This window comes from Oryzias melastigma, linkage group LG11 (genome assembly GCF_002922805.2).
Source record: "Oryzias melastigma strain HK-1 linkage group LG11, ASM292280v2, whole genome shotgun sequence".
NCBI classification, from domain to species: Eukaryota; Metazoa; Chordata; class Actinopteri; order Beloniformes; family Adrianichthyidae; genus Oryzias; species Oryzias melastigma.
The window spans coordinates 20971053-20996550 of record NC_050522.1 but is presented as its reverse complement, the minus strand read 5'-3'; the positions used below and the strand labels follow the sequence as shown (position 1 = coordinate 20996550).

The 25498-nt window shown below is 37.0% G+C and overlaps 1 protein-coding gene and 6 gene segments (V, D, J or C); 3 read left to right on the top strand and 4 right to left on the bottom strand.

Annotated features, from left to right (window-relative positions):
- The first annotated feature begins 677 nt into the window (after positions 1-677).
- LOC118599393 lies at positions 678-2223 on the top strand. The segment is given in 3 exon segments: positions 678-683; positions 831-963; positions 1871-2223. Coding segments are annotated over 3 exon segments (459 nt in total).
- A 723-nt stretch (positions 2224-2946) lies between these two features.
- Positions 2947-3553, bottom strand: LOC118599338. The segment is given in 2 exon segments: positions 2947-3390; positions 3498-3553. Coding segments are annotated over 2 exon segments (375 nt in total).
- Positions 3554-6160: 2607 nt separating this feature from the next.
- LOC118599337 lies at positions 6161-6765 on the bottom strand. The segment is given in 2 exon segments: positions 6161-6601; positions 6709-6765. Coding segments are annotated over 2 exon segments (375 nt in total).
- A 1542-nt stretch (positions 6766-8307) lies between these two features.
- LOC118599340 lies at positions 8308-15899 on the top strand. The segment is given in 3 exon segments: positions 8308-8382; positions 9288-9612; positions 15860-15899. A coding segment is annotated over 1 exon segment (246 nt).
- Positions 12781-13395, bottom strand: LOC112162407. The segment is given in 2 exon segments: positions 12781-13236; positions 13344-13395. Coding segments are annotated over 2 exon segments (375 nt in total).
- Positions 15900-16558: 659 nt separating the features above from the next.
- LOC112162405 (immunoglobulin lambda-like polypeptide 1) lies at positions 16559-23304 on the top strand. The gene is made up of 3 exons (XM_036214355.1): positions 16559-16802; positions 21850-21975; positions 22901-23304. Exons 1-3 carry the CDS (start codon positions 16559-16561, stop codon positions 23218-23220), a joined length of 690 nt encoding a protein of 229 aa, XP_036070248.1. The 3' UTR covers positions 23221-23304.
- A 779-nt stretch (positions 23305-24083) lies between these two features.
- LOC112162404 lies at positions 24084-24573 on the bottom strand. The segment is given in 2 exon segments: positions 24084-24409; positions 24517-24573. Coding segments are annotated over 2 exon segments (378 nt in total).
- Between the last annotated feature and the right edge of the window lie 925 nt (positions 24574-25498).

Below are 25498 nucleotides of genomic sequence, written 5' to 3'. Positions count from 1 at the left end.
AGCACACGGTCGGGTAAGGCGTGAACCAAACCTTCAACGTCCTGATCAGTGGTCGACCGCTCCACCTCTGCTCCACCGCTGCATACAGGTGTCTAAATGACCATGAACCAAAACTTAATGCTTTCAATTTTCCTAGAATGCAACATAAAATCTGAGGTGCAAGAAATACAAACTTTATTTAAGAAAATGTGGAGAGAAACATAAACCCGTCCAAAAACATGCTTCATAGGTTCATTGGTGACTCTAAATTACCCCGAGGTGTGAAAGTGAGAGTGAATGTGTGTGATTGAGGCTCTGTGACAGACTGGCGACCTGTCCAGGGTGAACCCCGCCTTCACCCAGCAGTAGCCGAGTTAGGCTCCAGCACCCCGCGACCCCGAAAGGGACAAAGAGGACAAGAAGATGAATGAAATGTGGAGAGAAACATGGTAGTTTTCAGAGAGCAGCAGGACAGTAAAACTCATAAAATAAAACATTTATATAAAGACAATTTAAAGATCTGAATGTAAATTCACAAACACAGAATTAACTTAAAAGCTGCTTCTACTTAATCAGTGTAAGATCAGTTTATTATATTTTATATTGATTAAGAATTTTACCAGACTGTTAGACCTACTGTAAATTTTTAGGAGAAAATTACTTTTTTCTTATTTTGAAAGAGTTGTTTTAGGGATTAGATGAAGGTGCTGACTTAATACTTTGGTTAATTATTTACACAGTTTCTAAACCAGAATTGAGTTTAAAAGTTCTTTATATCTTAAATATAACTCATTTAAGAAGATAAAATTAAAGGAATACCAAAGACAAAATGTGTTATTTTAAACCTCCAGACATCATCTGAGTTTGTTTGTTTCAGAGTCAGAGAGCGTGTCTCTGTACAGTCAGAGGTTTTTGTACGACGCTTCAACCAGTTTGTATCACTGTGGTGGACTTTTGGTGGAGGAACCAGACTGGAGTTTGGAAGTAAGTCAATCTTTTTGCTTTTTTATGTATCTGTGTCTTATTTACTTCTTTATTCTAGCATGACCTCTTATTATACTTTAATAAAAAAAAAAAGTTCTACTATTCTTGGTAAATATATATATATATATATATATATTTTAAACAAATGTAGTCTGTGTGAAACTATAACATTTTCTTGCCTCGTGAAAAACTAAATATAATTTCTATGTGTGTAAATCAAGAAATTTAGAATATTTAGGTTATGTTAAAATAGTTGGAGAGTTTGTCTCTGTTTAGTTTGAGGTTTTTATAAAACTAATCACTTTGTTTTCATCACTGCAGTGATCCTTTGATGGAAACCAGACAATGTTGGAAGTTTAAAGATTTTCAGATTTTATCTGCAAAAATTTGGGGTTAAGTTTTAATTTGTTTCAAATTCAATAAACTCTTTTTTAGTCAAGAGACTTAAAATTAGAAAGATCTTTTTACTACATAATGTACTGAGCTATTAAAAATGTGTTTTTTTATAGATAATGATATGTGAATGAGGTCATAGTGTATTAACTCAATTTTTTAAAAGCCAAAATTGTTCTTTGGATCCAATTTTTGAAAATATTAGATTTTAAAAACTTATTAATTCAAGGATTTTTTTGCTTTACAATTAACCAACATGAGTGTTTTGTTTTTGTCATAATTTGTTCATTTCTTTAATGTCTGATGAATCTTTTTAAAGACATTCAGTCCAAACTTGTTTTCTCCATGAAGATTCATCTGCTCTTTTTCTAACCCAGTTGGACATTTTTCAGTGTAAACTGAAGTTTCTCTTGTTGCTGATCTGCATGAGAGATTTCTTCAAGGAAGTGAAACAATGTGTGAATCAATGACTGATGGAGCAGAAAAACACCTGACAGAATTTGGTGTCTCCTAGGTGATGCCCCGCCCTCCTCCCTGACCGTGCTCCTCCCCTCCACCAAGGAGCTGCAGCAGGTGAAGGCCACACTCATGTGTGTGGCCAACAAGGGCTTCCCCTCAGACTGGACTCTGTCCTGGAAGGTGGTCGGCAGCAGCAGCAGCAACTGGGAGGAGAGCAGGAGCCCCGGGGTGCTGCAGAAGGACGGCCTCTACAGCTGGAGCAGCACCCTGAGGCTCTCTGCAGACCAGTGGGAGAAGGTGACCTGTGAGGCCAAGAGAGGATCCCAGACTGCAGTCTCAGAGACTCTCAGGAGAGACCAGTGCTCCCAGTCCTGAACACAAACATTTTGATTATAAATCTGTTTTCTATTCAGTTCTTCTTTACTTTCTCTTTCACAAACTTTTTTTGTAACTTTTAATTATTACTGTTTATGTAGTAAAAAAATTTTTGCAAATAAAAAATTAACTTTTTAAAACTGATTTCTTCCCTGAGTCTTTCTGATGACAAAAGCAAATTAGTATTTTTTCTCAGATAAAATATGTTGTGGAAGTTTGTATCATGATGTTTCTCAGCATTCTTCTGCTTCTTTTATTGTTCAAAACATTAAGCATCAAATTTCCCGAAGCGACCAAACTGGATAACTTCAACCATAAAGTTCTAAAGAAAAAATCTATTCTCATGTACAGGAAGCTGGAAAAATATAGAAATTTTGTTTTTATTTCTTCATAAAGAGAATTCTAGAAGTACAACAACCTATGCAAAAAGCTATGAACTCAAAACAAAATGCATTGTACATTCATGCTAAGCATGTCATCTAATGGCACTTATCTATTCATTTTTTGTATAATATTTAAAAAAAATAAAATAAAATAATCTTATGATGCAATTTTTGGTTCTGTAGAAGACTTTTTGAAAAAGTTTTTCTACATGAACTTAGATTTTTATTTCTTTTGCAAAATATAAAAAGGAAATGTAAGATTAATAAACTATTGAATAAGTTTTATATTATTATTTAGCTTAAACTGGACTCTTGAAGAAAAATGGGTGAACGTCATTCTATCTGGTACCATAAGGTTTCTGTAGTGAGAGTTTCTGTATTTATTAGAATGGATGTTCAGTGAACTGTATCACTGTCTGCAGCATCTTCCAGCTGCAGCAGTCAGTTCAGTTTCTGTTCAGACTGAATGAGGGAGGTTTTTGTACGACTGTTTTTCACTGTGTGAACGTCCACTGACTGTTGATGTAGTGAACACTCTGACAGTAATAAACTGCTGAATCTTCAGCCTGAACTCCACTGATGGTCAGAGTGAAATCAGAGTTTGATCCACCATCTGAAAAACGAGTTGGAGTTCCGGATACTCTGCTGCCAACATATTGAAATAGTAGTTTAGGAGTTTCTCCATCTTTCTGTTGATACCAGGCTAAATGGTTGTTGGTATAAACATCCTGACTGGTTCTACATGAGATGGAGACAGATCCTCCCACATTGGAGCTCACTGCTCCAGGCTGAGTCACTGTGACCTGTCCTCTGGACTCTGAGGATACAGAGACAGAAACAGAAAGCAGCTTCATGCTTTTGTGGCCTTCATTTCAGAGGGACGGATGTTCATAGAGGAGAGGAGTTGGATTCTCTGGACTTTACCTGTGAAGCAGCAGCAGAGGAGAGTCCAGATGAGGACGCAGATCACACTCATGTTTGATGATGATGATGAGGAGGAGGAGGAGGAGGATTTGTGTGTCTTCTGCTGTGATGAAGGACAGCTGTCAGTCATCCAGTCTTCAACTCTCAGGACTATAAAGTCTCCCAGAGCACTGGAGCATGGAGCTGCTGATGCAAAGTGTCTCTATGGAAATGCAACCACTCACTCCAACAGGAACATGGATCTTCCTCCATATTGAGGCATTTTTTTGATAGTATGGAAATGGCAGTTAATTTATCAGATGCAGATTCAAAGTAATAAAAAAAAAATAATAAATAAGAATTCTCCATTTAAAAAATATGTAAAAATAACATGTTATGTTGTTCTGTGATTGGATGAATCCTCTTTAATGTCAGGATGTAACAGAGATGCAGGAGAAATGCAGGAAACAGCATCACTAGGTCACATATATGTTTGGTATCATGTACATAAACACAAGAGTGGACTGTGTCGACTGTAAATACTACAAGATATTAGATTTATTTGTTTATTTTCTTTTGCCTCGATAAAAAAACAAAGACAATTATAGTCCGTAGGTAAACTAATTTAACTGAAGAAAGACTAAAATCTGATTGATGAGTTTATTGAACCAGTTTTTTAAAAAGTTAGAATGTATTAATATGGATATTTTTATACATTTCTGTGTTAACTTTCCTTCAAACTAACAGCTGGAAACAGCAGAATGACTGTTGAATCTGAACTTGAAGTTTTAAAATCAAACTAATATAAATTTAGAGATTTACACTTGTATGATTGTGAGTTCAATGATGACAATTTAGCGTAAACTGATTGGGATGCTATTATTGTTTCTTACCACATTTTTCCTGAGAGTTAATAGTGTTTATTAATGAATTAACTCTTTAACATCTGAGGGGTTACAGGTGACACTTAAACACAAAATCTTCAACATACTGTAAAAGAGAGCCGCTTTTCTCCTTCAGAATCTGCTGGAATTACGTTGATCGTGGTAAATATTAAAAAATTACAGCAAATAATTGTTAATGAAAAGAACAAATATTACAAATGATACATAATTAAGAAGAATTCAGATTGTTACTTGAATTCAGTAGTTAGTTTAGTTATTTTAGGTTAAGAGTTAGTGTTTGTGTTATTCAGGAATTGTATCAGCTCAGTTTTAAGGTTCAATTTGTCATTAATTTAATTCTATAACATAAAGTTATGTCAAAATAATTTTTGTTAAAAAAGTTCTTTAAGGCCCAATCTGATTTCTTTCCTTCTTCCTTCCCCTCCATTTGTAGGGGCAGTTTAAGTGCAAGTCGTGTCCTGGAAATGTATTTTTTAAATTTCACCCTCAAAACGGAGAGATATAAAGTCCTCCATCGGGAGGCTAAACCGCGTTGCGCTTATAAGCGTTTTTCTTCACGTGGTTGTGCTCTAAAGCTCAGACGTTTACATTTAAATGTAAGTAATGACTTTTAGTTGTAGAATGACCTTTTTAAAGTCATGAAACTGCTGTTTTTATGTATACTTGAGCGCTGGAAGCTCCATGCTAACGTTAGCAGACAGGCGATTATTGATGACGTCATCGAACAAAAGTGACGTCTCAAATATGAGACACTATTTTTTCATAACTCTCCATTTGGAGGATAAATGGAGGGGAAGGGAGAAGGGAAGAATTCGGATTAGGAAAAATATATGATGTGCAAGTTTGGATTTTTCAGATAAAATGTACAAAATGAACGACAAATACAAAAAAAGCAGCTATTTACTATAAAAAATTAACTTTATCAAATTTAAGCTAACTTACACAACACAAAATGTTGCAACATAAAAACAAAATACAAATTATATGCAAAAAAAGACTTAGTCACAGTAAAGTTTAGCATTTGGTCTCAGCTTTGAGGAGCTGATCTGGTTTCTTCTGACAGTATTGATATATTTTGTTTTTGGGAAGATTCTCTTGGTTCTCAGGTGTCTGCAGGTTGGTTGTGGAACCAGCTCTAGATGGAATTGTTCTCTTGCAGACTCTACACTCTTCCTTTGTATTCTCTTTAAGAGTGAAATGGTTCAAACTCTTGATTCTTTTTCCAGTGTCACTCATTTTCTTCACTGATGATGTAGTTTGTTCTTGCTGCACCTGCCGATCTCTCTGTCAAGTGAAGTGGTTCAAAAGTCACCAGCTGTGTGATTAGAAACAAGCTCTGGACCAGTAGATGTTCAAGAGCTAACACTTGGACTAGATTTACATCTGATGGAGACAGTCTGTCCTTGAACAACAAGCTGAGCTCCAGGAGTCTGAGTCAGCAGTTGATCTCATGTTTAGTGCTAAATAACTGAAGTTTAATGTTCAAGATTTTCAACTAACAAAATTACCCATCTTTGCAGAACGACCCGTAATTCCTTGTATATTGCTTCCTCACTGGACGGCTAAAAAATGTGTTTCTTTTAAAATGACAGTCCTGAATGAATTCTCCAGTATTCATTATGTGTGTCGGGTCATGAGGTGCATGGGTCAATGATGAGGAGGCTGACTGGGTTTTAATGTAAAATTTGGGGAATGTGTCTTTTTTGCATTAACAAGAACGTTGAGTTGCACAAAACATAAAAAAAGTATTTTTGATTATTAATATTTAATTTGATATTTGTGTTTGTTAGAATGGATGTTCAGTGAACTGTATCAGTGTCGGCAGCATCTTCCAGCTGCAGCAGTCAGTTCAGTTTCTGTTCAGCCTGAATGAGGGAGGTTTTTGTACAACTGTTTTTCACTGTGTGAACACATACTGACTGTTGATGACATGAAAACTCTGACAGTAATAAACTGCTGCATCTTCAGCCTGAACTCCACTGATGGTCAGAGTAAAATCAGAGTTTGATCCACCATCTGAAAAACGACTTGGAGTCCCTGATACTCTGCTGCCAACATAATGAAAGAGTAGTTTAGGAGTTTCTCCATCTTTCTGTTGATACCAGGCTAAACAGTTGTTGTTATGAACATCCTGACTGGTTGTACATGAGATGGAGACAGATCCTCCCACATTGGAGCTCACTGCTCCAGGCTGAGTCACTGTGACCTGTCCTCTGGACTCTGAGGATACAGAGACAGAAACAGAAAGCAGCTTCATGCTTTTGTGGCCTTCATTTCAGAGGGACGGATGTTCATAGAGGAGAGGAGTTGGATTCTCTGGACTTTACCTGTGAAGCAGCAGCAGAGGAGAGTCCAGATGAGGACGCAGATCACACTCATGTTTGATGATGATGATGATGATGAGGAGGAGGAGGATTTGTGTGTCTTCTGCTGTGATGAAGGACAGCTGTCAGTCATCCAGTCTTCAACTCTCAGGACTATAAAGTCTCCCAGAGCACTGGAGCATGGAGCTGCTGATGCAAAGTGTCTCTATGGAAATGCAACCACTCACTCCAACAGGAACATGGATCATCTTCATCACTGAAATCATTTTTTTCTATTTATTACTGTGCCTTAGACATTTTCTGACAGCTTTAAGAAAACAAATAGGTTGTAGGTTCAATGTGTATTGATAGAATACATCTAGAATTAGAATGACAAAACTGTAAATGAAAAAAGAATATTTATAGTCTTCATTTTCTGATAGAAACGGGAGGAAATGATCAGTTTTAGTTCATTCAAGTGAATCTTAAATTCATCTTGTAACAGCAGAATGACTTTTTGAAACCTGAACTTCTATTGTTCTAACTCTTGATCTAAGATGGCGGATGATCCTCATCAAGGCCCGTCTGCTCCTGAGTTTAAACACTCCAGGATGAATCCTGTCATCTGTACAACTGTTGATGGTAAAGTCATTGTTGAGGACGAACTAGTTAATTTTCTGGTTATGAAAAACAGAAAAATGAAACAAGATGAGATTGTTACTTTGGCTGTGAACTATTTCTACCCAGAGGGGATTGTGGCCTCAAAGAAACTGTTGTCTGAATTTTGCCCAACTACTCAGCAGTGGGTTTCACACAAAGGAGCACAAAAGGATGATAACAACATCAAGAGCTGCCTCAAGGTGATAAATGAGTTTGGGGATAACGTTTCAAGGTTTGTTTGCCACTACCTGGACGACCTGCCACCAGTGTCTTTTTCAAGTCTCAAGTCTGCTGGTGAGTGTGTTCACCACTAGATTTGATCCTGCACTGGACTCTGACACGCTGGCTGTGTATTTGAAAGATAAGCTCGGTCGAGATGTGACCTGTCAGAAGATTGGCGCTGCAAACAGCCGATTCAGCTCCTTCAAAGTGTCCGCTGAGTGTGATGAAGTTAGTGAAATATCTGCACCACAGAGATGACCGGAAGGGGCCTTTGTCCGGTGATATTATGAGCAGCGTAAGACTGCCGCGGTTGGTCCGAGCAGCTCGCTAGCTGCTGAGGAACAGTCTGTTGCCGTCCAAGGTCCCCAACAACCATGCTAAATGTCAGTATGAGTGTCCTCATTCAGCTGTCGTGGTCTACGCTTCGGTCAGAGTGCGGCGGTAAAAATTCCACACAGAGTTGTGGACATTCTTATGGAAAACTGTTTAGAGAAAATGATTTTTTTCTTATTTTGAAATAAGATGTTTTAAGTGGAGGTGCTGACATAATACTTTGGTTAATTATTTACAATGTTTTCAAACCAGAATTGAGTTAAAAGTTGTTTACATCTTAATTATAACTCATTTAAGAAAATAAAATTGAACATCTACCAAAGACAAAATGTGGTATTTTAAACCTCCAGGCATCATTTGAGTTTGTTTGTTTCAGAGTCAGAGAGCGTGTCTCTGTACAGTCAGAGGTTTTTGTACGACGCTTCAACCAGTTTGTATCACTGTGGTGGACTTTTGGTGGAGGAACCAGACTGGAGTTTGGAAGTAAGTCGATCTTTTTGTGTCTTTCTATGTATTCATGTATTTTTTTTCTTTCTTTCATTGATCTTGAGTTACTGTTATACTTTTAAAAATTAGTTTCTATTATTTTTGGTAAAATAGATTTTTTATAACAAACTAAGTCTGTGTGAAACTTGAAAATATAAAATTCTGTTTTTGCTGTTATTGAAAGAAACACATTTCTATTTGCGTTAATTGAGAAATCTGGAACATTTAGTTCATACTGAAATAGTCGGAGAACGTTTCTCTGTACAGTCAGAGGTTTTAGTAAAACAGAGTCAGTTTGTTTCACCGTGGAGGACTTTAAGGAAAAAAAAAACCAACAGACTTAAAGTTAAAAATGTATATATTTTAAATATTACGTGCAGAATAATTTGGATTAAGTTTTAATTTTTACCAAACGAACATTACCTCTTTTATATTCATTATTTAAACCTAAAAATATAATATAATTTCATAATTTATTGTGCCAACAACAATGTGTTTAAAAAAATGATTTCATGTAAATATGGTCATCTTGTACCAAGATTCTGTTTTTATCTTGGTAAAATTGTCTTTCTAAACTGATTCTTAGGAATAAGGTTTTTCAAAACATTTGTTTTTCAAGGATGTTCTACTTGAGGGCAACCAACATGAGTGTTTTGATTTTGTAATAATTTGTTAATTTCTTTAATCTCTGATGAATCTTTTTAAAGACATTCAGTCCAAACTTGTTTTCTCCATGAAGATTCATCTGCTCTTTTTCTAACCCAGATGGACATTTTTCAGTGTAAACTGAAGTTTCTCTTGTTGCTGATCTGCATGAGAGATTTCTTCAAGGAAGTGAAACAATGTGTGAATCAATGACTGATGGAGCAGAAAAACACCTGACAGAATTTGGTGTCTCCTAGGTGATGCCCCGCCCTCCCTGACCGTGCTCCTCCCCTCCACCAAGGAGCTGCAGCAGGGGAAGGCCACACTCATGTGTGTGGCCAACAAGGGCTTCCCCTCAGACTGGACTCTGTCCTGGAAGGTGGTCGGCAGCAGCAGCAGCAACTGGGAGGAGAGCAGGAGCCCCGGGGTGCTGCAGAAGGACGGCCTCTACAGCTGGAGCAGCACCCTGAGGCTCTCTGCAGACCAGTGGGAGAAGGTGACCTGTGAGGCCAAGAGAGGATCCCAGACTGCAGTCTCAGAGACTCTCAGGAGAGACCAGTGCTCCCAGTCCTGAACGCAAACATTCACATAAGTGTTGTTTTTTTTTCTGTTTTTTTTTTTGTAAACCCTTTTGGAAGTTTCTTTTAATTCTTTATACATTTTCCTTTATACAGTTATCTTTCTTCCATTATTGCAATTATAAAGAATGAAATAAAAACATTTTATCTCTGCTTTTGGATTCTATTGTTTTGCTTCACTGTAATTACAAAGCAAAAATGTTTTTAAAACAGATGAAAAATTAAAAATGACAAATAATATTTAATGAGAACACTATGAAATATCACAATATTTCCTCTAAAGAACAGCTTCCAGATGTCACTAAAACAGATCAAGTCAACAGGTTGTTCTGGGTAAAGTGAACCTCCATGAGGACCAGCAGACTGATGTTTGAAAGCCAGAAGAACTCAAACAAACATCTGAGCTGCAGCAACAATGTGAGTGCAGAAGATCACTCATTGGTTTGATAAAAAGGAGGAAAGATCAAGTTTGGCTCAGAACAGAGAGATTAGCTATGAATGAAAAATTATTAGCAGAGATTAAAATCAGACGTTTGTGGAGGAAGAATCAGATTAATGAACATTTTTTTTTGAAGAATAAATGAAAAGGTTTAAATTTAAAGAAACATAAATGACATTTTGTTTTACGGTTTCAGATAATGGATTAAATGTAATTCTTTATTACAAATCAAATATAAAATCAGAATTTTGCGATTTAACCATCATGACAGAAAAGAATCAGAAACTAATATCTAATAGTAAAAAAATAGAATTATTATAAATGTGGATACTGTTAAAGCTGGTTAATGTTAATATGTGTGTGTGTGTGTCTTCATTGAACTGTATCATCAGTTTCTGTTCTGTCTGAATGAAGGAGGTTTTTGTACGACTGTTTTTCACTGTGTGAACGAGTGTTTGCTGTTGATGTAAAAATTAGCCATACAGTAATAAACTGCTGCATCTTCAGCCTGAACTCCACTGATGGTCAGAGTGAAATATTTTCCACTTGATATTCCACTAGCTGTAAAACGAGTTGGAGTTCCTGTTTGTCTGCTGCTAATATAATAAATGAAGAGTTTAGGAGTTTCTCCATCTTTCTGTTGGTACCAGGATAAATGGTCGCCATTAACATCCTGACTGGTTCTACATGAGATGGAGACAGATCCTCCCACAGTGGAGCTCACTGCTCCAGGCTGAGTCACTGTGACCTGTCCTCTGGACTCTGAGGATACAGAGACAGAAACAGAAAGCAGCTTCATGCTTTTGTGGCCTTCATTTCAGAGGGACGGATGTTCATAGAGGAGAGGAGTTGGATTCTCTGGACTTTACCTGTGAAGCAGCAGCAGAGGAGAGTCCAGATGAGGACGCAGATCACACTCATGTTTGATGATGATGATGATGATGAGGAGGAGGAGGAGGATTTGTGTGTCTTCTGCTGTGATGAAGGACAGCTGTCAGTCATCCAGTCTTCAACTCTCAGGACTATAAAGTCTCCCAGAGCACTGGAGCATGGAGCTGCTGATGCAAAGTGTCTCTATGGAAATGCAACCACTCACTCCAACAGGAACATGGATCTTCCTCAACATCATGATTATTTAAGAGACTGGAAGTTGTGTTTTTAAAACAAAAAATTTATCAGAGATATTTTAGTCATTTTTGTTTATTTTTTTCGTCAGATAATTATAGCGTCACTGTGAGCCTTATTTAAACTTTTTTTAAAGCTGGTTAATATCATGAAAAGACATCTTATTGATCTTTGATATTTGATAAAAATATGTTTTTTAATAATCAAAGATATTTATTAACAGTCTTAAATACACACCACCCAGATGCTAATATTGTTTTATTTTGAAATGGAATATAATTGTGTAGTCCCTTTGGCTCCTTGATTTAACCCTCATGCTCTATTATGGGGTCCAGATGACCCACCTGGACATTGATGTGTGATCCCTCCATGACAAATGTGGACGCAAACATTCTGAATATGAATTTGTTTTCTATGCTGTTCTTCCTGTATTTTCTCCTTTTTTTAAACTCTGTTTCCATTTCTTACTTGTTGTAGTTTAGAAATTATCTATGATAAAAACCCTTTTGCTTTCTGATTCCTTCACAATTCTTTTGACCACAGATTCTGCAAAAACTGAATCAAAAAAGTTTGAATCTTATTAACTGTCAGCTTTTTGGGGGTCAGTTTAAGTTGGATATATAACATATTTCATGTTGTCGCTTTGAAAATGTTTAGCTCCTAATCACATAGTCAAAATATGTGTGTTAAAAATGTTTTGAAGTGTGTGAGTGTGTGTGTGTGTAGAGGGGGGGGGGGTGTCTATTTCCTCTTTTGTTAAAAAAAGTGTTATCTTTGCCTTAAATAACATTTTCATCCAAACATGAATTTCATACCAACGTCTGATTTGTGCATCCAAAGCGTATTCACTATGTGATCATAGAAAATGCTGTAACTTGAGAGCAAGAGAACACACAACATGTTCTTCAACACCTCCAGGGTTTCTTTAAATGACAAATTAAAATTTTTGGAGACAAAACATGTCTTTTTTCTTCCTGAACCACATCAATGTTAGTAAGTGTTTCAGTGTTTTTATGATCCGTTTTTTCCAGTTAGGCTAATTTGATTTTTTAGTATAAAATATGTATTTTTAATGAATAAACTGAAGAAAAATGTATTATTTTTTTATGGCTTTAAATGTTTTTTTAAGACTGGCCTTTTGAAGAAAAACAGGAGCAAGACATTATAGCTGTAACATTAGGTAATTATTGTCATTGTTTGTTTCTTTATGGTAAAACTTCTTCTCAGGACTTGCCGGCTCGGTCAGTGGTTGTTGCTGAGCTGTTCACTGAGGCGGCTGAAGTAAATCAATGCAGTCTTGAAGTTGTGAATGGACCCTGTTGATGTCCTGATCTGGCTGGAGGCTGTGGAGATGTTCCTGTGGCTGAGCTGACTACTAGATTCCTTAAATACTGTTTCCTCACAGCAGAGCCAGAAGTTTCTTTCATAGTTACAGTCATGTTTTTATGTTCATATTCATTCACTGTGGGGTCATGGGGTTCATGTGTTAATGGAAAGGATGGCCAAACGGGTGATTGGTTTATTTCTAATTTCTGTTGGTAAAAAAAGTCTTGTTTTTAATTGAAATTAGCTTTGAGCTGCCCAAGCATGAGGAGCTATTCTTTTAAGTTTGATGTGATTCTTGTGTTTGTTAGAATGGATGTTCAGTGAACTGTATCAGTGTCTGCAGCATCTTCCAGCTGCAGCAGTCAGTTCAGTTTCTGTTCAGCCTGAATGAGGGAGGTTTTTGTACGACTGTTTTTCACTGTGTGAACACATACTGACTGTTGATGATGTGAAAACTCTGACAGTAATAAACTGCTGAATCTTCAGCCTGAACTCCACTGATGGTCAGAGTGAAATCAGAGTTATATCCACCATTTGTAAAACGACTTGGAGTCCCTGATTCTCTGCCGCCAACAACGTAAGATAGTAGTTTAAGAGTTTCTCCATCTTTCTGTTGATACCAGGCAAAATAGTTGTTGTTAGCAATATCCTGACTGGTTCTGCATGAGATTGAGACAGATCCTCCCACATTGGAGCTCACTGCTCCAGGCTGAGTCACTGTGACCTGTCCTCTGGACTCTGAGGATACAGAGACAGAAACAGAAAGCAGCTTCATGCTTTTGTGGCCTTCATTTCAGAGGGACGGATGTTCATAGAGGAGAGGAGTTGGATTCTCTGGACTTTACCTGTGAAGCAGCAGCAGAGGAGAGTCCAGATGAGGACGCAGATCACACTCATGTTTGATGATGATGATGATGATGAGGAGGAGGAGGATTTGTGTGTCTTCTGCTGTGATGAAGGACAGCTGTCAGTCATCCAGTCTTCAACTCTCAGGACTATAAAGTCTCCCAGAGCACTGGAGCATGGAGCTGCTGATGCAAAGTGTCTCTATGGAAATGCAACCACTCACTCCAACAGGAACATGGATCATCTTCATCATCATGAGTTTAAAAAATTGAAAGTAAAATGTTTCAACCAAAAACACTCTTATTATGGATTTTTTTTATTTTATTTTGGAATCAAATGGAGTCACTATGAGTCTTCTTTAAAAAAAAATCAACATAAAACTGCCTATTGTGATGAGAGGACATCTCCTATCTTAATGATTTTATTTTTTTATGTTTGAAGATTTTTACAAAGACACACAGAGCCTCCTTAAACACTCCTTTACTACATAAGCTAAGACGTTCTAACAGGTTGTTTACACTTTACTAATAAAACCTGAGAGATTTTATGTGTTCCATTTATCTGTTTATGTTTATTCCTTTCATAAATATTATCAGATTACATTAACATACCATACTTCTTTCAATAGTAGCCAGTCTCTAATAGATTCCGATCTCCATTAAAAGCCGGGTCTAATGTGCTGCTGCCAATAGACGGCCGTCTCTAATATTAGCCAGACCGGCAAACTTACACTCCAAAACACTAGTTGGCGGAATTGCACTTTGAAGTTGGTGCCGCCCACCATTTAAACAAAAAAACGAAGAAGACCTGCGATTTTCACGCAGGGGGTAACCTATTAGCTTACCCTCAAAATTTAAATACATCCAGAAAAATTGTTAAAATGTTCATCCAGTATTGTCTATATGTCATGGTTGATTGAATAAACATCAGGGCTACTATTGGAAGATATACGGTATTCAGTACACATGTCCACACATCTTCATAACTAGAAAGGAGCTTAAAGAAAACCGTTATAATAAAGTCCATTTATCTCATCTTAGAGATGTGATACAGATCCTTGCAAAAATATTAAAATCATGAAAAAATGTATTAATTCACATGGTTGATAGAAATAGATGGTTGAGATCAACCCAGGAGAATAAAGACTTAAACAAATCCAAAACATTTAATGATTCAATGAAAGATCCCAAACACAAGAGACCAAACAGAACAGAAACACCTTGTGTAGTAGCCAAGAATCCCACTGTTGTTTATACATTAAGGTGAATGAATATTTTTTTGGTACTGTTTTCAGTCGTATTGAGCAGGTAATCACATGTTTGTGGGCGGAGACTTTTTTTTATTATTATAACTGACCTGTTGATTTTGCACCTGTAAGTAAGGGGAGAGAGAGCTGGGTTGCCACATTTTGTTGATCACTTTTGTTGTCGCCTTTTGTCCATCCTTTTTGCCTTCTACTTTTGCGGCAACACGAGCGGCTCAGGCACGGGGTGTATTGGACACTAAAATTTATAACCGCAGGCTCACACAGGGCACAGACGCAGTTCTGGAAGTTTTAAAAATATATAATTTACAATTAAAATATGCTCAGCCCTCCTGCACCTACCAGACCAGGTCAACAGGTGGGGAGGGATACCCAAAATAACAAAAATCACCCCACACACACACACGTGCACAATTCCACACAAATAGTGAAGGGACAGGGGGAGTCCAACCCAGGGAGCACAGCACACGTAGGTCCACTCCACTGCCTGAAACCCGGTTCTTGCAGGGGGCTGGCTCTAAAAACAGATTAAAAAGAAATACAAAATTATAAAAAGCACAGGTACACAAGACTAAAAGTGGTTAAGATGGTGGATTGTTCTCAGAGTTCTGGGTGGTGGCCAACTTTCCTAGCCTAAGAGGAAACTTCCAGCACTGCTCGCTCTTAAACGCTGCAGTGTCCCATCTGAGGTGGTGCAATGATGCCGTCAGCCCATCCTGGGTACTGTGGATTGACGCAGCGGACACTTCCGAGTACAGTGACGAGCCAAGGTAGTCACCCCCAAGCGTCCTGCTGTCCACGCAGAGGCAGCTGGCCAAGGGTGGAGTGAAGAGGGTAGAGGCACTTTGGGTCACGCAGAGGCCAGTCCAGTCCACTCTCAGGCCACAACCAACAGTATGAAAAGGAATTATAAAATCATAAAAAAATGACAAAGGCCAAGCATGGCAGGGTAAAACCAAGCAAGGCAACAAAGGTAAAACAGGTGAAGGCCACACTCATGTGTGTGGCCAACAAGGGCTTCCCCTCAGACTGGACTCTGTCCTGGAAGGTGGTCGGCAGCAGCAGCAGCAACTGGGAGGAGAGCAGGAGCCCCGGGGTGCTGCAGAAGGACGGCCTCTACAGCTGGAGCAGCACCCTGAGGCTCTCTGCAGACCAGTGGGAGAAGGTGACCTGTGAGGCCAAGAGAGGATCCCAGACTGCAGTCTCAGAGACTCTCAGGAGAGACCAGTGCTCCCAGTCCTGAACGCAAACATTCTAAATATAAATCTGTTTTCTATGCAGTTCTTCTTTTATTTTCTCTTTCTCAAACTTTCACAATCTGTCAAGGAAAAAATATCTACAAATAAAAGCACGTTTTGTAACCTTATTTTTTTCCCTGATTCTTTCTGATGTCAAAAGCAAACATGTATTTTTATTCTGATAAAATATGGAAGAGATTAAACATTTTGTTAAAAGGAACTAAATGCTAAATAAACAAAAACAAACAGTAAAAAACAAACAAATTTTAAATTAGGAAGAGTTCAGAGTTATCTGACAGTGAACAATAAATCCAGCGTCAGTCAAGAGTTTGGACACACTTGTTCATGACTGAACACACACAAACACACAGATGACCTACATACATTTCTATTCCACAGTTCAATAAAACAAATTGATCCTTTTTAGGAGAGAAAATGATTTTCTGATCTTTCAAAATACAAAAGGACTTTCTATTGAATCATTTTGTGGTGCAGATTGAATAAAATACTTTTTAATAAACCTTTTTGTATTCACTTTTTTATTTGCTTTTTTTATCAAAACATCTAAATATATATATAGAGAGAGAGAGAGTTTTCGGTTTTCGGCTGTATTAATGGCGGACAGGAAGAGGAATACAGGAATGTGGTGAATGAGTTTGTGAGGTGGGCTGGAGTGAATCACCTGCTGCTAAACGTTGACAAGACCAAAGAGATGGTGATCAACTTCCAAAAGCAACAACTCTCTCTCCAGCCTCTCAGCATCTCAGGCAGGGATGTGGCAGAGGTGGAGGAATACAAATACCCGGGATTAATCGTCGACAACAGACTGAGCTGGAAGACCAACAGCACAGCTGTGTACAAGAAGACCTGCAGCAGACTCTACTTCCTGAGGAAACTGAGGTCCTTCAACGTGTGCAGCAAGATGCTGGGAATCTTCTACCAGTCTGTTGTGGCCAGCACGTTATTCTTCGCTGTGGTCTGCTGGGGGGTAGCATAGCTGCCAGTGACACAAAGAAGCTGAACAAACTTATTAGAAAAGCTGGCTCTATAATTGAATGCAAAATGGAAACTTTTGAAGCTGTGATGGAGATGAGGACCTTGGACAAACTCGTATCCATCATGGATAATCCTCAGCACCCTCTTCATCCTGCGCTTGACGAACAGCGCAGTGTCTTTTCTAAGAGGTTAAGGCAACTTCGCTGTCACACCAACCGCTACAGGAGATCTTTCCTGCCTCGTTCTATTGGACTATATAACTCATCAGCCTTGTGCTGCAGATAAACTTTAATAAATTATTCACAAAAGTTTATTTTACTAGTTCTTTAAGATATAAGAAGTCTATTGTCTGTGTTTGTTAAAATGAATGTTCATTGAACTGTATCATCAGTTTCTGTTCTGTCTGAATGAGGGAGGTTTTTGTACGACTGTTTTTCACTGTGTGAACGAGAGTTTGCTGTTGATGTAGAATTCAGGCAGACAGTAATAAACTGCTGCATCTTCAGCCTGAACTCCACTGATGGTCAGAGTGAAATCAGAGTTTGATCCACTGCCTGTAAAACGAGTTGGAGTCCCTGATTGTCTGCTGCTGATTGTATGAATAAAGAGTTTAGGAGTTCCTCCATCTTTCTGTTGGTACCAGGAAAAGTCAGCTCCATCCACCCCATGAGTGGTTCTGCATGAGATGGAGACAGATCCTCCAACATTGGAGCTCACTGCTCCAGGCTGAGTCACTGTGACCTGTCCTCTGGACTCTGAGGATACAGAGACAGAAACAGAAAGCAGCTTCATGCTTTTGTGGCCTTCATTTCAGAGGGACTGATGTTCATAGAGGAGAGGAGTTGGATTCTCTGGACTTTACCTGGGAAGCAGCAGCAGAGGAGAGTCCAGATGAGGATGCAGATCACACTCATGTTTGATGATGATGATGATGAGGAGGAGGATTTGTGTGTCTTCTGCTGTGATGAAGGACAGCTGTCAGTCATCCAGTCTTCAACTCTCAGGACTATAAAGTCTCCCAGAGCACTGGAGCATGGAGCTGCTGATATAAAGTGTCTCTATGGAAATGCTTTCACTGGCAATAAATACACTTTTATAATAATTTAATTATATATAGATGACATATTAAGTTTTAGTATCAGAAATATATATTTTAATGTTCAAAATCAGACACTAAATCGTATCACAAGTTTTGTACAATCTGGTTGAAAATGAACATTTTCTAGAATTAAACTTCTGTCTTTGTTTACATTCAGGATCTTCTTCCTTTAAATAAACATGTTAATATTAAACAAAACATCTTTATAGTGAGACAGCATTTCATTCATAACACCAAGTCATGTCAATCTTTCTTTATGTTCTGTAACTTTTTGGAAAAAAATCTTTGTGATTCAAATGCTTAAAAATGACTTTTATAAAATACTTTTAACAAAAACAGAACAAGGTAGTAGCCATTTGTTTAAGTAATAATTTATATTTATTAAGATACGAAACAAAGGTTTTAATTAAAATTTTGTGTTGGTAAGAAAAAAATGGATTAAAAAAATAATGATTTATATCATATTCATACTAATACTCAAATGTATTCTTATTTATGACAAATTATTAATTTTTTATTAATTAATTTCACTTTGTGTTACAAATAAAACAGTTGTTTTCTGCTGTTAATCATGTGACTTTTTTCTCATTTTCATAGTATCAGTTTTATCATATTATCTCTAAATCAAAACTATTAAAAACTAGTTTCTGGTGAGTGAAGTGCTGTAACAATATTTTTCAGACTATAAGTATTGCATAATGACTTTACTTAAATTCTAATTCCAACTCTATTTGTATCTGTTGTTAAATTGTTTCCAGAGGTCTTTTAATTCTGATTATGTATTTTTGTCATATTTTCAGCATCACAGCAGAAGTTCATCAGAAGCTCTTCTCTGAGTTGTTGGTCAGACTGTTGGCACAGAAATAACCTTTTGTTGATATCCCAGCAATCGTTTGATGAAACACTCTCCTGATAGCTTACAGCCCCTCACCCAAATGCTAATATTAGCGTAGCAACAAAATCGGTAAGCAATATCATCTGTACAGCTTTGAGCCAGACGGCAGCTCAGACGAGGACATGAAGATGCACATGGATCTATTTGTCTGCAAGTGGATGCATCAGAATGGAGCGGGGAAGGGAGACGTCGGCCCGCCATCACAGTTGATGTGTCACAAAGCAGAACTTTATCAAACACTGGGGTTTGATCTGCTGCTGATTTATCACAATATGAATAAAGAAATATTCAGTTTTGTGGGATTTTCCTTTGATTTAAATCTAACATATAATTAATCTCTAATGAGATCAAATGAAATAACATTTGGACAGCTGTTTAATGTTATGTTTTGTTTGTGTTCACCTTTCTTTTTTCCTCTGTGCAGGCTGACTGTGGCTCCTCCCAGCTGATCCCCTCCCTCTCCTGATCTCTGTGGAGGAGTGCACAGCTGTCTGCACTTAGTTGATTTAGCTTGCTCCTTATTTAAGTTGAGGTCCTCCTGTGTTCAGTGTTGGTTCGTTTTGTATGCTCTCCCTGTAGTTTTTTCCTCAGCTCTTTGCTTAAATAGTTTTGCACCTCTTCCCTTGAGGTTGTTTTTTGTTATTAAATCATAAGATTCTTGAATTGTTTCCGAGCCTCCTTCCCTGCATCTGGGTCCCCTTCGACCAGCCCGTGACAGTTTAAAAGTTCTGTGTCTGACTTCTGAATACTTTCTACAATTCAAAAAAAAAAGAATTACTGTAAGAGAAATTATCTGATGATAAAAAATAATTAAAACCAAAATGTTTTGTTTAAAAAACGGAATATTAGGAGAAAAACGTTTTCTGATGTATCATTACTACGTCAATATTTTTTAAAAAATTCTTTAAATCTGAATGTTAAAGTTAACTAAAACTGAAATCATTTTTATAAATGTTTCACAGGAAAAAAAAAAAACGACTGTTTCTGTGTGTGTGTCTTCATTGAACTGTATCATCAGTTTCTGTTCTCTCTGACTGAAGGAGGTTTTTGTACGACTGTTTTTCACTGTGTGAACGAGTGTTTGTTGTTGATGTAGAATCCACCCATACAGTAATAAACTGCTGCATCTTCAGCCTGAACTCCACTGATGGTCAGAGTGAAATCTGTTCCATAATCTGATCCACTGCCTGTAAAACGAGTTGGAGTTCCTGATTGTCTGCTGTTGATAGCATAAATGAGGAGTTTAGGAGTTTCTCCATCTTTCTTTTGGTACCAGGACATCCAGTTGCTATAAACATTCTGACTGGTTGTACATGAGATGGAGACAGATCCTCCCACATTGGAGCTCACTGCTCCAGGCTGAGTCACTGTGACCTGTCCTCTGGACTCTGAGGATACAGAAACAGAAAGCAGCTTCATGCTTTTGTGGCCTTCATTTCAGAGGGACGGATGTTCATAGAGGAGAGGAGTTGGATTCTCTGGACTTTACCTGGGAAGCAGCAGCAGAGGAGAGTCCAGATGAGGACGCAGATCACACTCATGTTTGATGATGATGATGAGGAGGAGGAGGATTTGTGTGTCTTCTGCTGTGATGAAGGACAGCTGTCAGTCATCCAGTCTTCAACTCTCAGGACTATAAAGTCTCCCAGAGCACTGGAGCATGGAGCTGCTGATGCAAAGTGTCTCTATGGAAATGCAACCACTCACTCCAACAGGAACATGGATCATCTTCATCATCATCAATAATAATTCAATCATATATGTGTTAGTGATTCTTTGTGTGATTTTTCTCTATGTTATACATAAAAAAATAAAACTTCTAATAACATTTTCTGAAGCATCATATTTTTTAATTAATTAATTTTCTTTTTGCACGATAAAGTTTTAAAGTTGAAATAAATATGTAAAGACAATAATAAACCAGATTAAAAATAATAACTATTTTTTTAATATATTCACCACTACATAAAAAATAGACACTTGTCTGACTCTTTGGCTCCAAAGGCTTGGCTTATTATTTACATTTATATATAAAATAAAAAAAGAAGAAGTTTTTATATCAGATTATAATACATTAAAAAACAAACTACAGTTTTAAACATTATAATTAGACATTAAAGTGTCTTTCAAGTTTCCTTCAATCCCCATCAAACTAAACATTTGATTGAATCAAACTCTGTCTGTTGTTAAAAAATAAAGTCTTTGAGGCCTTTGCAGAGCTCCAGGGTGAAGAGCAGCAGAGTCAGTGACATCATCATTGTGCTGCGGGCGAGTCCGAGTCTCTGAAAGGTCTGGACAGCCACTGATCAACACTGAGCTTTAACTGCTGGAAGCAGAGAGGCAGCACACATATGCAAACACACTGAACCAGTCAGGAGCTGCTGTTCTACACATGTCACCATCATTCATACACACTTATATTATTCCACAAACAAACTTTGTAATTATTTAATTTTAAAGGTGTTCAACAAGTAAGCAAAAGTGAAATTTCCCAGAATTCAGCCTGAAACCTAGAGAGCAAAAATAATCCAAACTACAATAACTAACCACTGCATTGTTGAAAATAAATAAATAAATAAATAAATATGGCGAGGAAATATGACAGCTTGCAGAGAGCAGGAGGGCAGTGACATTTCCCCCAAAAACAATAATTTAAAGAAAATCTAAAGATATGAATATAAATGGAAGAAAGCAGAATAACTCTAGAGTTTCTTTCTGTAAATCAATTTCTGTATTTAATCTTGAATTCTTTGGCATTTTACTTTGAGCAGTTTTGTAACATATTTATTGATGCAATTGCAAATTTTTACAAAATTTTGTTTGATGCAGTTTTCAATCAATCTTTGAATTTAGTGGTTGTATTTTAATGTGATAATATTTACAACTTTATGTTTCATTAGAATAGTTTAAAACGTCATTTACAGCTTAAGTACAACTGTATAATTGGGGGAAAAAATGCACATTTTAACAATGAAATATATTATTTTTAGTTTGTTTTCTCTCATCAATTCAGTTGAGTTTGTTTGTTTCAGAGTCAGAGAGCGTGTCTCTGTACAGTCAGAGGTTTTTGTACGACGCTTCAACCAGTTTGTATCACTGTGGTGGACTTTTGGTGGAGGAACCAGACTGGAAGTTAACTGTAAGTACTTTTAATTTAAGTAAGAATTAAAAAAAAATCTTTCAAGCGATCATGTTAAGAACATTGTTTTTATAGATAATCTAAGGTTGATTTTTTTCTTGTCTTATATTATTTTTATAACTCAAAATCTAGCTTTGATCAAGGAATTTTTCTCCAGAGAGATGACATTTAAACTTTAATAGAAAGTAGTTTTACTGATGTTTTTATCATTAACTTAAAGTTCCTACTAATATTGAGAAGTAAACTAATTCAGTCATAACATTTGTAAATTAGGATTGTTTTGTAAAAAACATGTCAAAGAGTAGAAAAATGTTCATAGTCTCAAATATTTGTAACTTCCTGATTTTTTTTAAATATTTCTCTTATAGATTATTTCTGTCTGAACTTGTGAATACGAAACATTTTTGTGTTTCTGGTAAAGAATTTCAAGACAACGCTGAACCTTGTTGACATTTCTCTGTCAGCATCTTCTAATGAGATTTTAGTGATTGAAAAGGAACAAAGCTGCACTTTAATGAACGTCATGAATCAGTTTGAAATGATTCTAGTTTTATTTTAATGTTTGATGTTCATTAAATGTGACTATTGGAGCATGAATTTGCAACAGAAGATATAAAGTAATTCTTTAAAACACAGAACAAAACATTTTTTTGAAAGACTTTTTCAGCTTTAAATGCAGAAACAAGAATGGGACTCTTTAATGTAGAAGAAAAACAAAGATGATAAAAAAATATTACTGGAAGAATAGTTAAAGCATAAGAAAACAGTTACAAATTAAAACATTTATTTTTACCTTCAGAAACTTCTGTCTCTGTGGTTCATCAGTGATGCCTGTCTGTTACCATGGTTACTGATCTCAGAGAGGGAAGTGAAACTCTCAGCAGTTTGATCTCAGCTCTAAAATGTTTTCTCTGTTTCTCTGCAGTGGGTCATGTGCCCCCCTCCCTGACCGTGCTCCTCCCCTCCACCAAGGAGCTGCAGCAGGGGAAGGCCACACTCATGTGTGTGGCCAACAAGGGCTTCCCCTCAGACTGGACTCTGTCCTGGAAGGTGGTCGGCAGCAGCAGCAGCAACTGGGAGGAGAGCAGGAGCCCCGGGGTGCTGCAGAAGGACGGCCTCTACAGCTGGAGCAGCACCCTGAGGCTCTCTGCAGACCAGTGGGAGAAGGTGATCTGTGAGGCCAAGAGAGGATCCCAGACTGCAGTCTCAGAGACTCTCAGGAGAGACCAGTGCTCCCAGTCCTGAACGCAAACATTCACATAATTGTTCCTTTTTTGTTTTTTTGTAAACGCTTTTTAAAGTTTCTTTTTATTCTTTATACATTTTCCTTTATACAGTTATCTTTCTTCCATTATTGCAATTATAAAGAATGAAATAAAAACATTTAATCTCTGCTTTTGGATTCTGTTGTTTTGCTTCACTGTAATTACCAAGCATAAATGTTTTCAAAACAAATTAAAAATGAAAAATAATATTTAATGAGAACACTATGAAATATCACAATATTTCCTCTAAAGAACAGCTTCCAGATGTCACTAAAACAGATCAAGTCAACAGGTTGTTCTGGGTAAAGTGAACCTCCATGAGGACCAGCAGACTGATGTTTGAAAGCCAGAAGAACTCAAACAAACATCTGAGCTGCAGCAACAATGTGAGTGCAGAAGATCGCTCATTGGTTTGATAAAAAGGAGGAAAGATCAAGTTTGGCTCAGAACAGAGAGATTAGCTTTGAATGAAAAATTATTAGCAGAGATTAAAATCAGACGTTTGTGGAGGAAGAATCAGATTAATGAACATTTTTTTTTGAAGAATAAATGAAAAGGTTTAAATTTAAAGAAACATAAATGACATTTTGTTTTACGGTTTCAGAAAATGGATTAAATGTAATTCTTTATTACAAATCAAATATAAAATCAGAATTTTGCGATTTAACCATCATGACAGAAAAGAATCAGAAACTAATATCTAATAGTAAAGAATAGAATTATTATAAATGTGGATACTGTTAAGGCTGGTTAATGTGAGGGTGTGTGTGTGTGTGTTTTCATTGAACTGTATCATCAGTTTCTGTTCCGTCTGAATGAAGGAGGTTTTTGTACGACTGTTTTTCACTGTGTGAACACAGCCTGACTGTTGATGACATGATAACTCTGACAGTAATAAACTGCTGCATCTTCAGCCTGAACTCCACTGATGGTCAGAGTGAAATCTTGTCCATTAGATGTTCCACTGCCTGTAAAACGAGTTGGAGTCCCTGATTGTCTGCTGCTGATAAGATAAATGAGGAGTTTAGGAGTTTCTCCATTTTTCTGTTGATACCAGGCTAAATAGTTGCTAACAATATTCTGACTGGTTGTACATGAGATGGAGACAGATCCTCCCACATTGGAGCTCACTGCTCCAGGCTGAGTCACTGTGACCTGTCCTCTGGACTCTGAGGATACAGAGACAGAAACAGAAAGCAGCTTCATGCTTTTGTGGCCTTCATTTCAGAGGGACGGATGTTCATAGAGGAGAGGAGTTGGATTCTCTGGACTTTACCTGTGAAGCAGCAGCAGAGGAGAGTCCAGATGAGGACGCAGATCACACTCATGTTTGATGATGATGATGATGAGGAGGAGGAGGAGGATTTGTGTGTCTTCTGCTGTGATGAAGGACAGCTGTCAGTCATCCAGTCTTCAACTCTCAGGACTATAAAGTCTCCCAGAGCACTGGAGCATGGAGCTGCTGATGCAAAGTGTCTCTATGGAAATGCAACCACTCACTCCAACAGGAACATGGGTCATCTTCATCAATATAATTATCAGAAAACTGAAAGTCATATTTTATGATTGATTAAAAACTTAGCAGAATTTTTTGTCATTTTTTATGTTTGTTTTTTATCTGTTGATAATTGAGCCACAATTAGCCTCTTTGAAATATCATAACTATAAAACTGTACAATGTGATGTGAGGACGTCTAGTTATTTTACATTTGCTTTATATTTATTGAGACAACTACATTTTTGAAATTCCAAACTGTGTGATTCTATAATGTTCCATTAGCTATCATGAAACTTAGCTTCCAAAGAGCACATCATTTATTTTTTTTATCATTTGTCTTAACACTTAACAGAGAGCAGCAGAACATAAGAAATTACAACATTAAGTTTTTTAGGGAAATTTAAAACATTGAATCAAACATGCTCAAAGGTAGATTTCTCTCTAAAGGAAGTTCCACTAAAACTGACTGACAGACTTTATTGCATTTAAGACAGAACTTCTCCTGATCAATTGTTGATTTTTGATCAATGTATGAATTAATTGTGGATTCAAACTGTGTTAATATTACAAAAAAGTATAAAGTTTCTGCAGAGAAGCGTTTTAAAGTATAATTGTGCTTTTATCCTTTTATTTAGAAGAGACATTTTAACATTTTTCTTTGGATTTTGATGATTTTGCCGTCATTTATTCATTTTTTACCCCAGGTTTATTTTATTTCTTTTCTACAAAAGAAAACAAAACATGCACACACACATATAGA

Bases quoted from the DNA above. Each gene is read 5' to 3' on its own strand.
- LOC112162405 (XM_036214355.1), top strand. From the start codon at position 16,559: ATGGTGATCAACTTCCAAAAGCAACAACTCTCTCTCCAGCCTCTCAGC. The intron at 16,803-21,849 runs GCACGTTATTCT...TCATCAATTCAG, and splicing joins CTACCAGTCTGTTGTGGCCA to TTGAGTTTGTTTGTTTCAGA. The intron at 21,976-22,900 runs GTAAGTACTTTT...GTTTCTCTGCAG, and splicing joins AACCAGACTGGAAGTTAACT to TGGGTCATGTGCCCCCCTCC.